Genomic DNA, 16,319 nt, shown 5'->3' with positions numbered 1-16,319 from the left:
TCAAATCCGAAAACCTATAACCTAAACCTAAACCTATAACCTATAACCTAAACCTAAACCTTAACCTATAACTTATAACCTATAATTTAAACCTATAACCTATAACCTAAACTCAATTCCCCAAACCTTAACCTATAACCTAACCTAAACCTAAACCTAAACCTATAACCTTAACCTAAACGTAAAACCTCAAGATAAACCTAAAACCTAAATGTATTCTGAAGTGCCTAAGCCTAAACCTATAACCTACAATATTAACCTAAACCTATACTTATAACCTAAACCTAATCTCAAATCCCAAAACCTATAACCTAAACCTAAACTTTAACCTAAACCAAAACCTATAACCTAAACCTAAACCTTAACCTATAACCTAAACCTTAACCTACAACCTATAACCTAAACTCAATTCCCTAAACCTTAACCTATAACCTAACCTAAACCTAAACCTAAACTTGTAAGCTTAACTAAATGTAAAACCTTATCCTAAACCTAAAACCTAAATGTATTCTGAAGTCCCTAAAACTAAACCTAAACCTATAACTAACAATATTAACATAAACTTATAACATAAACCTATAACCTACAACATTAACCTACACCTATACTTATAACCTAAACCTATTCTCAAATCCCAAAACCTATAACCTAAAGCTAAACCTTAACTAAAACCTAAACCTATAGCCTAAACCTAAACCTTAACCTATAACCTATAACCTTAACCTAAACCTATAACTTAAACCTAAACCTAAACCTACACTTATAACCTAAACCTAAACCTAAACCTAAACCTAAACCCGTAACCTTAACCTAAATGTGAAACCGTATCCTAAACCTAAAACCTAAATGTATTCTCAAGTCCCTAAACCTAAACCTAAACATAAACCTAAACCTATAACCTAAACCTATAACCTACGACATTAACAAAAACTTATAACATAAACCTATAACCTACAAACTTAACCTAAACCTATACTTATAACCTAAACCTATTCTCAAATCACAAAACCTATAACCTAAACCTAAACCTTAACCTAAATCTAAACCTATAACCTAAAAGTAAACCTTAACTTATAACCTAAACCTTAACCTATAACGTATAACAAATAACCTAAACCTATAACCTATAACCTAAACTCAATTCCCTAAACCTACACCTATAACCTAACCTAATCCTAAACCTATAACCTATAATTATAACCTAAACTTAAACCTATAACCTAAACCTAAACCTAAACCTAAAACCTAAATGTATTCATAAATCCCTAAACCTAAACTTACACCTAATCCAAATCTCAACACCCTAACCTAAACCTAAACCTAAATTTAAAAACCCAAACATAAACCCGATCCCGAAACCGAACATGATTTCCTAAACCTAAACCTTAACCTATTCTCAATTCCTTAAAGCTATAACCTATAACCTAAACCTAAACCTAACCTAAACCTAAATCTAAAACCTAAACATAAACCTAAAACCTAAATGTATTCTCAAATCCTTAAACTTAAACCTACACCTAATCCTAATTCAACTCCTTAACCTAAACGTAAACTTGAAAACCCAAACCTAAACCTGATCCCGAACCGAAACCCGATTTTCTAAACCTAAACCTTAACCTATTCTCAATTCCCTAAATTAAACCTAAACCTAAACCAAAACCAAACCTAAACCATAACCAACCTAAACCTAAAACCTAAATTATTCTCAAATTCCTAAACCTAAACCTAACCTAACCTAACCAACCCTTAACCTAAACCAAAACTTAAAATCCAAACCTAAAAAAAAACCAAACCAATTTTCTAAACCTAAACCTTAACCTACCAATTCCTAAACCTTAACCTAAACCTAACCAAAACCAAAACCTATAACCACTTTAACCTAAACCTAACATTAACCTAAATTTAACCTTAACCTAAACAAAACTAAACCTAAACCTAAATTACTAAACCCTAAACCAAAAATTATAACCTAAACCTAAACCTACAACATTAACTAAACTTTAACTAAACCAAACTAAACAAACTAACCAACAAACCAAATCATTTCAAATAAAACCTTAACCTAAACCTAAACCTTAACTAAACCTAAACCAAACCAAACCTAAACCTTAACCTATAACCTAACCTTAACATATAACCTATAACCTTAACCTAAACTTAAATTAAACCTAAACTAATTTCTAAACCTTAACCAAACCTATAACCTAACCTAAACCTAAACCTTAACCTAACTTATAACCTAAACCAAAACCTAAACCTAAACCTAAACCTATAACCTTAACCTAAACTAAAATCAAACCTAAACCTAAAACCTAAATTACTTAAACCCTAAACCTAAACCTAAAACCTAAACCTAAAACCTAAACATTAACTAAACTTATAACTTAAACCTATAACCTACGATTATACATAAACCTTACTTATAACCTAAACCTACTAAACCCAAAACCTATAACCTAAAACTAAACCTAAACCAAACCTAAACCTTAACTAAACTATAACCTTAACCTAAACCTAAACCTAAACCTAAACCAACCCTATACCTTAACCTAAACCTAACCTAAACTAAACCTAAACCTACACTTTAACCCAAACCTAAACCTAAACCTAAACCTAAACCTAAAATAAACCTAAACTTAAAACCTAAATTATTCTCAAATCCCAAACCTAAACCTAAACCTAACCTAACTAACTCTCTAACCTAAACCTAAACCTAAACCTAAACCTAACCTAATCTCAACTCTCTAACCTAAACCTAAACCTAAACTTAAAACCCAAACCTAAACCCATCCCAAACCCAAAACCCACCTAAACCTAAACCTTAACCTATTCTCAATTCCCTAAACTAAACCTAAACCTAAACCTATAACCTATAACCTATAACCTAACCTAAACCTAAACTTAAACCTAAACTTAACCTAAACCTAAAACCTAAACCTAAACCAAAACCTAAAGATTCCAAATTCCTAAACCTAAACCTACACCTAATCCTAACTAACTCCTTAACCTAAATTAAACTTAAAACCTAAACCTAAACCTAAACCTAAACCCAAACCTATACCCTTAACCTAAACCTAAAACCAAGACCTAAACCTAAAATCTAAATGTATTATCAAATTTCAAAACCTAAACCTACACCTAATCCCAATCTCAACTCCTTAACCTAAACCTAAACTTGATAACCCAAACCTAAACCCGAACCTGATTTCCTGAACGTAAACCTTAACCTATTCTCAATTCCCTAAACCTTAACCTATAACCTAACCTAAACCTGAACCTATAACCTACACTTATAACCTAAACCTAAACCAATAACCTAAACTTGTAACCTTAACCTAAACATAAAACTTAAACCTAAATCTAAAACCTAAATGTATTCTCAAATCCCTAAACCAAAACCTGAACATAAACCTATAACTTAAACCTATGACCTACATCATTAATATGAACTTATAACCCAAACCTATAATGTACAACATTAACTTAAACCTATACTTATAACCTAAACCTATTCTCAAATCCCAAAACCTAAACCTAAACCTATAACCTTAACCTAAACCTAAACCTATAACCTAAACCTAAACCTTAACCTATAACCTAAACCTTAACCTATAACCTAAACTCAATTCCCTAAACCTTAACATATAACCTAACCTAAACCTAAACCTATAACCTACACTTATAACCTAAACCTAAACCTAAACCTAAACCCGTAACCTTAACCTAAACCTAAACATAAAATGTAAATGTATTCTCAAATCCCTAAACGTAAACCTAAACCTAAACCTAAATCTATAACCTACAATATTAACCTAAACATATAACCTACAACCTTAACCTAAACCTATACTTATAACCTAAACCTAATCTCAAATCCCAAAACTTGTAACCTAAACCTAAACCTTAACCCAAACCTAAACCTATAACCTAAACCTAAACCTTAACCTATAACCTATAACCTATAACCTAAACTCAATTCCCTAAACCTTAACCTATAACCTAACCTAAACCTAAACCTATAACCTACACTTATAACCTAAACCTAAACCTAAACCTGTAACCTTAACCTAAATGTAAAACCTTATGCTAAACCTAAAACCTAAATGTATTCTCAAGTCCCTAAACCTAAACCTAAACCTATAACCTACAACATTAACCTAAACCTATACTTATAACCTAAACCTATTCTCAAATCCCAAAACCTATAACCTAAACCTAAACCTAAACTTATAACCTAAACCTATAACCTACAACATTAACCTAAACCTATACTTATAACCTAAACCTATTCTCAAATCCCAAAACCTATAACCTAAACCTAAACCTTAACCTAAACCTACAACCTAAACCTAAACCTTAACCTAAACCTACAGCCTAAACCTAAACCTATAACCTACACTTATAACCTAAACCTAAACCTATAACCTTAACCTCAATGTAAAACCTTATCCTAAACCTAAAACCTAAATGTATTCTCAAGTCCTTAAACCTAAACCTAGACCTAAACTTATAACCTAAACCTATAACCTATAACATTAACATAAACTTATAACCTACACCTATAACCTACAACATTAACCTAAACCTATACTTATAACCTAAACCTATTCTCAAATCTCAAAACCAATAACCTAAACCTAAACCTTAACCTAAACCTAAACCTATAACCTAAAACTAAACCTTAACTTATAACCTAAACCTTAACCTATAACGTATAACTTATAACCTATAACCTAAACTCAATTCCGTATACCTTAACCTATAACCTAACCTAATCCTAAACTTATAACCTACACTTATAACCTAAACCTAAACCTATAACCTAAACCAAAACCTAAAACCTAAACCTAAACCTAAAACCTAAATGTATTCTCAAATCCCTAAACGTAAACTTACACCTAATCCTAATCTCAACTCCCTAACCTAAATCTAAACCTAAACTTGAAAACCCAAACCTAAACCTGATCCCGAACCCGAACTTGATTTCCTAAACCTAAACCTTAACCTATTCTCAATTCCCTAAAGCTATAACCTATAACTTAAACCTAAACCTATAACCTAAACCTAAACCTTAACCTCTAACCAAAACCTTAACTTATAACCTATAACCTAAACCAATAACCTATAACCTAAACTCAATTCCCTAAACCTTAACCTATAACCTAACCTAAACCTAAACCTAAACCTGTAACCTTAACATAAACCTAAACCTAAAACCTAAATGTAACCTTAACCTAAACCAAAACCTAAACCTAAGCTTAAAACCTAAATGTATTCTCAAATTCCTAAACCAAAACCTAAACCTAAACTTATAACCTACAACATTAATATAAACTTATAACAACATTAACCTAAACCTATACTTATAATCTAAACCTATTCTCAAATCCTAAAACCTATAACCTAAACCTAAACCTTAACATATAACGTATAACCTATAACCTAAACCTATAACCTATAACCTAAACTCAATTCCCTATACCTTAACCTATAACCTAACCTAAACATAAACAACCTAAACCTAAACCTATAACCTAAATCTAAACCTAAAACCTAAATGTATTCTCAAATCCCTAAACCTAAACCTACCCCTAATCCTAATCTCAACTCCCTAACCTAAACCTATTCCTAAAATTGAAAATCCAAACCTAAACCTGATCTCGAACCCAAACCCAATTTCCTAAACCTAAACCTTAACCTATTCTCAATTCCCTAAAGCTATAACCTATAACCTATAGCCTATAACCTAAACCTAAACCTAACCTAAACCTATAACCTAAACATTAACTTAACCTAAACCTAAAATCTAAAACCTAAATGTATTCTCAAATCCCTAAACCAAAACCTACACCTAATCTTAATCTCAACTCCTTAACTTGAATGTAAACTTGAAAACCTAATCCTAAACCAGATCCCGAACCCGAACCCGATTTTCTAAACCTAAACCTTAACCTATTCTCAATTCCCTAAAGCTATAACCTATAACCTATAACCTATAACCTATAACCTAAACCTAAACCTAAACCTAAACCTATAACCTAAACCTATAACCTAAATACATTCTTAAATCCCAAAACCTAAACCTACACCTAATCCTAATCTCAACTCCTTAACCTAAACCTAAACTTAAAAACCCAAACCCAAACCCGAACCCGATTTCCTAAACATAAACCTTAACCTATTCTCAATTCCCTAAATCTTAACCTATAACCTAACCTAAACCTAAACCTGTAACCTACACATATAACCTAAACCTAAACCAATAACCTAAACCTGTAACCTTAACCTAAACGTAAAACCTAAAACTTAAATGTATTCTCAAATCCCTAAACCTAAACCTAAACATAAACATATAACCTAAACATATATCTACATCATTAATATAAACTTATAACCCGAACCTATAACATACAACATTAACTTAAACCTACACTTACAACCTAAACCTATTCTGAAATCCCAAAACCTAAACCTAAACCTATAACCTTAACCTAAACCTAAACCTAAACCTATAACCTTAACCTAAACTTAAAACCTAAATCAACTCCCTAAACCTTACAACCTAAACCTATTCTGAAATCCCAAAACCTAAACCTAAACCTATAACCTTAACCTAAACCTAAACCTAAACCTATAACCTTAACCTAAACTTAAAACCTAAATCAAAACCTAAAGCCTAAATGTATTCTCAAATCCCTAAACCTAAACCCAAACCTAAACCTATAACCTACAACATTAACATAAACTTATAACTTAAACCTATAACCTACAACATTAACCTAAGCCAAAACCTAAAACCTAAACTTAAACCTTAACCTATAACCTAAACCTTAACCTATAACGTATAACCTATAACCTAAACTTATAACCTATAACCTAAACTCAATTCCCTAAACCTTAACCTATAACCTAACCTAAACCTAAACCTAAACCTATAACATACACTTATAACCTAAACTTAAACCTATAACCTAAATCTAACCTTAAAACCTAAACCTAAACCTAAAACCTAAATGTATTCTAAAATCCCTAAACCTAAACCTACACCTAATCCTAATCTTAACTCCCTAACCTAAATCTAAACCTAAACTTGAAAACCCAAACCTAAACCCGATCCCGAACCCGAACCCGATTGCCTAAACCTAAACCTTAACCTATTCTCAATTCCCTAAAGCTATAGCCTATAACCTATAACCTATAACCTAAACCAAAACCTTAACCTAAACCTATAACCTAAACCTAAACCTTAACTTAAACCTAAACCTAAACTAAAACCTATAACCTAAACCCTAACCTATAACCTATAACCTATAACCTAAACTTATAACCTATAACCTAAAATGTAAACTTAAACCTATAACCTATAACCTAAACCTAAACCTAAATCTAAAACCTAAATGTATTCTCAAATCCCTAAACCTAAACCTACACCTAATCCTAATCTCAACTCCTTAACTTAAACCTAAACCTAAACTTGAAAACCCAGACCTAAACCCAAACCCGATTGATGTAATAATGTAGTCCAGTCATATGGCAACAAACAAGAAAATCTTGCTTTGTTGGCAAGCATACACGAACTCAAGCATCATAATGCATCTATTTCCATCTCCACCATCTCTTATAGCATAAATTATTTGAGATTTGGATTTATCTCATTTTTAGAGTCATGTCCTAACTCAATATGATAATATTAATAGACAAGGTGGATTTGTCACCAACATTATTCCAAGACCCATATAACTTCTCTTTATAGGAAGTTGGGTAGGGTGCATGCAGCTTGAATCCATCAAAGGAGATAAGGATCACCTCTCATATGTTCTCTCTCTTTTCATTTATTTTTTTCCATAGGATTGTTTATTTTGTGGTGTCTGCTCAAATATATGTATAACATTTTATCATGTTAATATAATTATAAGTGGCCTAATTTCACCTTTCTAAAAACAACTAATAATAATTTCTACCTGATAAGAAATCACCAAGTACCATTAGGCTTAACCTAAAAGATAAATCAACATTTTCTTTCTTTCTCTTTCTTTTAACACACACTTACCAGAGTCACTTACAACCACAATGGACACTTGAACTCGTGACCTTGTATTGAAATTATTTTAAATCTACCATGAAGGCATGAGTAAGGGCCTAGGTGTGTGTGCACAATCGGCAATGTGTTCACTACACTGAATTTTGTGAGCCCCACCAGGAAATAGGCTATGAATAATTTTTTGTATTTTATTTATGATGTTCAACTTATATGTATTTATGCATAAATTAATATGATGTGGATAAGATTGTTTGTGTTTGGATGGATGTAGTTTATGTTTCGATGAATGTAGTTTATGTTTGGATGGATTTACGTAGTTTGGGTTTAGATGGATGTGAATGTGAATATGATGAAATATATTATATAATAGGTGTATATCAGGAAGAATATATTATAACAGGTGTATATCAGGAATTTTGTACTGGAATATTGGGGAAAAAAAAAAGAGACTTTTACCTACAAAAACAATTCGTAGGTAAAAGTCTCATCCACGTTTTTTACCTACGAAAAATTTCATAGGTAAAATAACTAAGAAACATTTCATAGGTGTTTTTTACCTACGAAAATTTTCATAAGTAAAAGTATTGTGAAATATTTTTACCCACAAAATAAAAAATTATCGGTAAAAGTTTTTTACTTATTTTTTACCGACGAAAAAATTCATTGATAAAAGTTTTGTAAATATTTTTAACTACGAAAAAAATCGTCTGTAAAAGTTTTTTACTTATTTTTTACCGACGAAAAAATTCATTGGTAAAAATCTTGCCATTGCCAACGATTCAAATTTTCGTTGGTAAAAGTCTTTTCCGTCGGTCTTTTACCGACGAATTTTTTCGTCAATAAAACGTTTTACCTACGAAAAAATTTCATTTAACGACAAATATTTTTGTTGGTAAAAGTGGGTTTTCTTGTATACACTTGTTGATATATGTGCACATGAGTTGCACTCGTGGTAAATCTGGACCGTCCATCATGCAGGCCCAAAGGATAATAATATAAATAAATAAAGTAATAAAATAATACTAAATAAAATATTGACCTTGCAAGCCCTTCTTCCTCTTTATGTATCTCCTTCCCCTATATTTTTTCTCTTATTTTTTTTCTCTTTATGATTGGAGAAAATATCCCACCGTTGTAAAGAGAGAATGGTTCCTTGGTAAGATATGGATGAGGATTGTTGCAACCGATTTGATCATTTTTAAAAATTTAAAATTTTAACCTCCATAAAATTTTGAGCTATTACATTCTACCCGCTAAAAGAAAATTTTCATCCTGAAACTTTACTTGAACTATTCTTCAAACAGGTGATGATATAACTCATGCATTTTGGCTTCCTTCTCTCACGATGCTTCATGGACTCCATAATGATTCCACAACACCTTGACTAATGGTACCCTTAGTTCTTAAGACACGCTCCTTATGGTTTAAAATGTGAACTACCTTCTCCACGTAAGATTTATCTTCCAGGAGCTTAAGATCTTGCGTGTGATAGAGGTTGATAATTTACCTATTTTGAATGTAATCAATCCAAAATATTTATATTCTCATCTTATTTTGTAAGTTTAACATCAACCCATTGGGGTGAAAATTAAGAACAAGCAATCCAAGATAGAAATTACTTGATTGATGACTTAGATTGATTGTTAGAAATTTATTTTTTTTTATAGAGGTTGTAGCCCATCAATATATTACAAAAAAGGTAAAAAATATCATATGATAACAGAGTAACAGTTACAAACAATAACTGCAAAGGTAACATACAAAGTAACAGAGTAACAGTTAGATTTGGACGGCCCAGATCAACGCAGGCTTCATGAGAGCATCTTCGATGCCCTTCAATTTGTGGAGAACATCTCTCATGCTAATGCGTGCTTCAGGCGAATCTACGGTGCAGGACAAGCCAACTACGATGATAGAAACCAAGCATTGATGTTGCTTTTCAGCACTGATCGTATGGCCATGGTAGCAGAGGTTCACCTTGTCAAGCAAAGCAGGGTCCAAGACGTCCATAGTCTTAGTAGGGATAGCTGAGAGTACCCATTTGTGTAGGCTTAGGTCTCCTGTGAAAGTGGCGTCAGTTGGGCTCTTCCCGGTGAAAAGTTCCAGCAACATCACTCCATAGCTGTACACATCTCCCTCTGTTGATGGTTTCCCTCCTAGACCGTACTCTGCGTCCAAAGTTCAAAATTAGAGAAAATAGAATTTCCAAAAATCCATTTTGAAGTACATTCCTACTGCCATTTAGGGACAGTGGGAGATAATTGTGCACGGACTGTCAGTGAATACTGGGGACACCACCTATTTGTTCAGAACAGTAGATGCACACAGAGTCGAGCCAAGCAAAGTACACGCAATCCCACAAATAAACTCAAATAAGAACAATCTGGTTTTTACTTGAAAAAACTCTTATAGAAATTAAAAAAAAAAAAAAACTCGACACAAAGTGATGAGTAATACACTACGACCACATCGAACAAGCCTTGAATCTCCTACAAACCCTAAATATGCCCTTGAACTCTTAAAAATGTTTTGGAAGGCCCTAATACATCTTAATGACACCCCAATTCCGATTACACCCAATATATATACTATCCCAATCAAAATAAGAAACAAATTGCGCACTAAACAATTCTGCGTGCAACTTTGATGGGACCATCAATGGCATCGTCATCCCTCGAAAACCATTGGATGAATTCAAAGCCGCATTCGATGCCATGAAATTTTCAGATTTTCTGGATGGGAAAAGATGCTCGATGTAATAGAGTAGTCTATTAATGTCATCAATATACGCTCTTATTGACAAATTTCAGCCATCAACAACACTGTTTTGGTAAATTTGGTTGCAAATTCAGTTAGATGTTTCTTGGAAAGGAATAGGTGTACCAATAGGCCAGGTTTGGTTCTAACCAAGGGTAGGCGTGGCCCCAACTCGGCACTTAAGACCCAAGTGTGGCATGACCTAGCACCACAGGCTCAAACTTGAGCGTGAAAAAAACACTTGGGCCGGTCCGACCCAACTGGCCCGGCTAAGTCCAAATTTTGATAAAATCTCTATTTCCCACTTAATTATTCCTAATCCATCTGTTGATCAAATGGGCACATGCACAAAGAAATGACACTTTAGAGGAATTGAACCTGTGGTCTACATTCAAGATGGATGGGTTGGGTCGAACTGGGCTGGGTTGGGCTAAAACGACTTGCGACCAAGCTCAACCTAAAATTTAATAAGGTCATGCTTGCGAGGGCAAAGCCTACTAGCCCATGGGCGAAGATAGTAGGTCCAAGTCCTGCCAAGTCACGCGAGCTCAACGGGTTGGGCAATCTACCCCGTCCATTGCCACCGTTGGATAGAAAATGCTTGGTGGGTTTTCCATTCTGACAAGTAGGGGCCATGCTTTAGTAATCCATTTCACTGATCTGTTGAATCACGCTGTGGATGGGCTATGTTCTTTGAGCCTGATATATAAACCTTTGAGAAGAGGATTGCAACATTGGTCCATGTTCAGTTGAGTAAGTCCCAATGGTGGTTATTAGGATTTTCCATTCTGAGAAGTATTCTGGGACTGTTAATCCTCATCCGGGTGCAACCAGACAATGATCGAGATTACCAAAGATGGGCCCACTAGTTAGAATTGCGAAAACCCATTATGCTATGAAATGCTTATGAGTTGGGTGATTACAATCTAATTTTGATTTGGGCCTGTTTGGTTAGGTTGTGGGTCCTATTGAGTTCAGTTTCCAGAACCAATGGCGTTTGGGTCTAGAATCAAATATTTGGATGTAGAAAAGAAATATACACACGTAAAGGTTTGGTAGGCCCACATGCGCGTGTTGAAGGTATGTCACGTCCATGCCACTACAAGTGCCAGCAGGCAGACAGATACAGTAGCCAAGCTGCCCACTAGGTGGGTCCCACCTGCATAGTTTCAAAACTCAAAAACCTGACACGAGCCCAGGCGAGTTGACTCGAAGACTCGATTCAACTTGCCACAATATATAATTGATGTAAAGCAGGTCGCATACAATTTCATGGCCAAGATGGACCAGAAAAAGCCTGATCGGAGGTGGAAGTGATCTGGACCGTCGGAACCTTAAAACGGGCATATCTCGTAAACCGTAATAAGCTATTTAACGTACCATACATGATTTTGGGGTAGGACGAGCTACTTTAGCCACCCAACCCTGTTATGCTAGGTTGCTTACATTGAATTTGCGAGATTCCATCATATCAAAGGCTGAATTTTGGTTCTACTTTCATTTTCACGATTTATAGTAAGTTTTAGTTTGATTATAACTCTTTATCCATTGGGCTCTAGGACTTGCGTCCAACATAATAAATTATTAGAATAATTAGGAGAATAGCATGGTTGAGCCAAATAGGACACTTACTATTTTTATTTTTTTTTTGCCTAAAACCATGATGTCTGGTACAAATCACGACCATCTGTAAATAGTAAGTTTACTATTTATAGTAACTCACGATTTCTAGGAGCTTTAATTGTAGTTTAATTCCGAAACTTCTCCCTACGTTTCATGTCATTATTTAATAAGGTTGTAAGTTTGTTTTAATGATCAATCAACTTATTACGAATTTCTAAAAATTATTCTATTTTTTTCTTTTGCTCATGGATTCGAGGTGTCTCGGTGAGGAGTCCAAAGAAGTTCTATGAAGTGGGAATACCTATCCTCTAAGGACAACGGTGCTTGACCTCATGTTCTTCCCGGCATTAATAATTAAACTAGGAATTTAATTAAATTTACAATAAACACTAAAACTAATATGAATATAAGCAGTCTTCGGTCAGGTGGGAACTGCTGACTGCAAGCTTAGGTGAGGTTATAATTTCAAGCCAAGCCGCGCGAGTCTGAACCATGTCAGTCTCATCGCATATTCATGCTAGTCCACTCATCAAGTGGGCCATGATTTAGAAACTGTAACCCATGGGGAATCAATTAAAATTAAAACATATGGACGGTGATGAAATCTTACCTGGAGGTATGTATCCTATGGACCCCTTGAGCCCATTTGTGGTAGAATATTGGTTGTCAGCTCCTCTCTCCACCATCAATCTTGCCAGCCCAAAGTCTCCTACCTTTGCATTCAGCTCCTCATCCAACAGCACATTGCTAGGCTCAAGATCACAATGCACTACAGGAGGGTCACAGTCATGGTGCAAGTAGTCCATAGCACATGCCACATCAATTGCAATCTTCAATCTCTCCACCACATTTAATCCATCTCCATCTCCAGTCCTCCTCAGACGTCGAATCCATTCCTGCAAGCTCCCATTCTCCACGAATTCATACACCAGAGCTAGGAAATCCACGTTCCTGAAATCCACACTCGAGCAAGATGTGATTAGTTTAACAAGATTCCGATGCCGGACATTCCTAAGAGTGTTGCACTCAGCGAGGAAGCTCTTCGAAGCTCCATTTGTATCCAGATCAAGCACCTTGATGGCGACTGCCATTCCATCTCTAAGGACTCCCTTAAAGACGGACCCGAAGCCACCACTCCCAATTATATTTGATGGATTGAAATTGCCAGTGGCTGTTAGAAGCTCTAGGTAGGAAACCGTTTGATGTCGCCTGGTAAAGGATTCTGAGGTTGAAGCAATTTTGGCTGTGCCTTGTCTTCTGTAAAACAGAACATATAAGAGAACCAAAACCAAACATACCACAATAGAACCGGCAGTCCCCGCTATAATACGAATTGTGGCCAATTTTCTTCCATGAGAGGAAGGAATTTGAGTTTTCCTGCAGGCGGGAAACGTACATAGCTTAGAGTTTCCTTCAAGATGAACTGCCGAGAGATTATGGAAGATCCCATTACTTGGAACTTCTCCTTCAAGATGATTGAAAGAGAGGTTCAAGAACTGAAGAACTTGGAGGTTCTGGAGATCTGATGGTATGGTGCTGGAGAGTTCATTCGATGAGAGGTCTAGAGTCTGCAGTCCTCTAACTTCCCCTAGAGACGCCGGAATGGGGCCAGATAGCAAGTTCTGGGACATCAACAGATCTTGCAAGCTCTTGCAATTCCTGATTGAGTTAGGAATGCTTCCGGGTATGTTATTCTTCGAGACATCGATCGCTTGCACATTTTTCAAAATTCCAATATCTTGAGAAAGAGATCCTTTTAGAGAATTTTTTGATAGGTTTAGAAAAGAAGTCAAGCTAGCGAGGCAAAAAACTTCGTTGGGTATGCTTCCATTGAGCCTATTGTTGGAAAGATCCAACGAAAGAAGCGATTGGAAGTTTCCAAAAGTCACAGGTATGCTTCCCTCCAGATCGTTACCGAACAATTCAAGCTTATTTAGTTTGGCTAGATTTCCAAGCGAAGCCGGGATTCTGCCTTGGATGCGATTTTGAGCCAAACCCAACATCTGCAGTTCCTTGAGCTGGCCGATTTCTGGTGGAATTTCTCCGGAGATCGAATTATGGCTCAAATTCAACAAAGCCAAGTTGGTAAGTCGACCAATTGAAGCAGGTATGCTTCCATAGATGTGATTCCTTCCCATGTATAAATGCCTTAGATTGGTCGAAAGATTGCCAATTGTTTCAGGAACCAGGCCTTCAAGAAGGTTCTCATCAAAGGCAAGGTATTCAAGTTTCTTGCTGTTTCCCAAAGATGTTATGAAATCTAGGCCGCTGTCACCCGAGCTGATGATCTTATTAAACCCAATGTTATATTGACGGAGTTTAGGGAGGCTTCCTAGTCCTTGTGGGATGGATCCGCTGTGAAAGTTGTTGGACATTCGGATGCTTTCGATGTTGGTGATGTTGTTTAATGACGATGGAAGTGGACCGGTGAACTTATTGAAGCAGGTATGGTAGTCTAGAAGATTTGGAAGCTTAAAGCCGATATCGCTTGGGATTTCACCCCATAGTTGGTTTGATGCAAAAGCAAATGTTACAAGGGAAGAACGGTTGTATAAGGACAGTGGGACAGTGCCTCTGATATTGTTTAAAGAGATTTGAAAGTATTTTAAGTTTGGGAGATATCCCAAGCCGCTTGGGATTGTTCCATGGAGAGAATTTGTACGTAAGTTTAGAGTGGTGAGTGATGAAAGGTTTCCTAGAGAGGGTGGGATTGTACCAGAAAGCTGATTGTGGCCCATATTAAGGACTTGGAGCTTTGAAAGTCGGCCGAGCTCCGGAGGGAAACTGCCAGAGATCCTGTTTCCTGTTATGTCGAAGACCATAAGCTCAGTACACTTGCTTATGTTTGGTGGAACGGCGCCATCGATGAAATTGGTGCTCATGTTAAGAACCTGTAAGCGGAAAAGATTGCCAATTGGGTCGGGGAGTGGACCTGTGAATCGGTTTTCTTGTAGGTAGAGGTAACGGAGGAAGGAGAGATTTCCGACGAACGGGCTTATCGTGCCCGTTAATTGGAGGCGAGCGAGATGAAGGCCCACTACTCTTTGGCCTGATCTGTTGCAGGAAACTCTGGTGAAATTACAAAGGGTGGAGCTATCATTCCATGAAGATAGGATGTTTGAAGGGTCACTGATAGAAGCCTTGAAAGAGAGCAAGGCCTGTTTGTCTGTGAGAGTATTGAAAGGGGCTGAGTCTACTCCATGGAATGGGCTTTTGATGGAGATAAAAAAAGCTAACAGAAGAAATGGAAATGCATGAAAGAAGGCCATACTCTTTGGTGGGAAGATTAGGTGAAGAGAGGTACAAGAAAAGAATGAAATCTTGCTCTGAGCAAAGGAGTTGTGAGAGGAGGGAAGAGGTCTCACAGGTACTGGTAGACGAGATCTGTGGGGCCAAGTTGGTTGAGATGTATTATGACTTCTGGACGCGGATTAGGTGGGTTGTGTGGTGATATGTCGGGCACTGCGGGGCCCACCTTGATGCATGTGTTTTACATTTACGGCATTCGTCCATTTTGCCAGCTCATTTTATGGTATGAACCCAAAAGTAAAGCAGATCTGAAGCTCAAGTGGACCACACCACAGGAAATAATAAGGATAATGACGCTCACCCTCTGTTGAAATGTTCATTGGGCCCACAATAATAAACGTTCAATCAACACTTTTTCATTTGGTGTGGTCCACTTGAGTTTCAGATCTGCTTTATTTTTGGGTTAATACACTAAAATGATCTGGTAAAATGAATGGACGGCATGGATACACACATACACACATATATATATCATCACAGTGGGCCCCACAGAGTCAGTCGACCATCAACACCGTGCATTTGATGGGTCCCCTTTAAATTATGGGATATTCCAAAAAATCAGCCGTATACGGAACTCAGGTGGGCCATA

The 16,319-nt window shown here is 36.0% G+C and overlaps 1 protein-coding gene across 1 annotated transcript; it reads right to left on the bottom strand.

The window, feature by feature from the left end:
* Nucleotides 1–9,820: 9,820 nt before the first annotated feature.
* On the bottom strand, nucleotides 9,821–15,713 carry LOC131228863 (putative receptor-like protein kinase At3g47110). The gene is made up of 2 exons (XM_058224712.1): nucleotides 13,032–15,713; nucleotides 9,821–10,209 (listed from the first exon to the last, which is right to left on the bottom strand). Exons 1-2 carry the CDS (start codon nucleotides 15,688–15,690, stop codon nucleotides 9,821–9,823), a joined length of 3,048 nt encoding a protein of 1,015 aa, XP_058080695.1. The 5' UTR covers nucleotides 15,691–15,713.
* Between the last annotated feature and the right edge of the window lie 606 nt (nucleotides 15,714–16,319).

This window comes from Magnolia sinica, chromosome 16 (assembly GCF_029962835.1).
Source record: "Magnolia sinica isolate HGM2019 chromosome 16, MsV1, whole genome shotgun sequence".
NCBI classification, from domain to species: domain Eukaryota; kingdom Viridiplantae; phylum Streptophyta; class Magnoliopsida; order Magnoliales; family Magnoliaceae; genus Magnolia; species Magnolia sinica.
This window is presented reverse-complemented; position numbering and strand designations above follow the sequence as displayed.

Excerpts from the sequence above, each read along its gene's own strand:
- LOC131228863 (XM_058224712.1), bottom strand. The coding sequence starts at position 15,690 with ATGGCCTTCTTTCATGCATTTCCATTTCTTCTGTTAGCTTTTTTTATC. Across the intron at positions 10,210-13,031 it reads CATAGGATACATACCTCCAG|AGTACGGTCTAGGAGGGAAA; the intron begins GTAAGATTTCAT and ends CTTTGGACGCAG.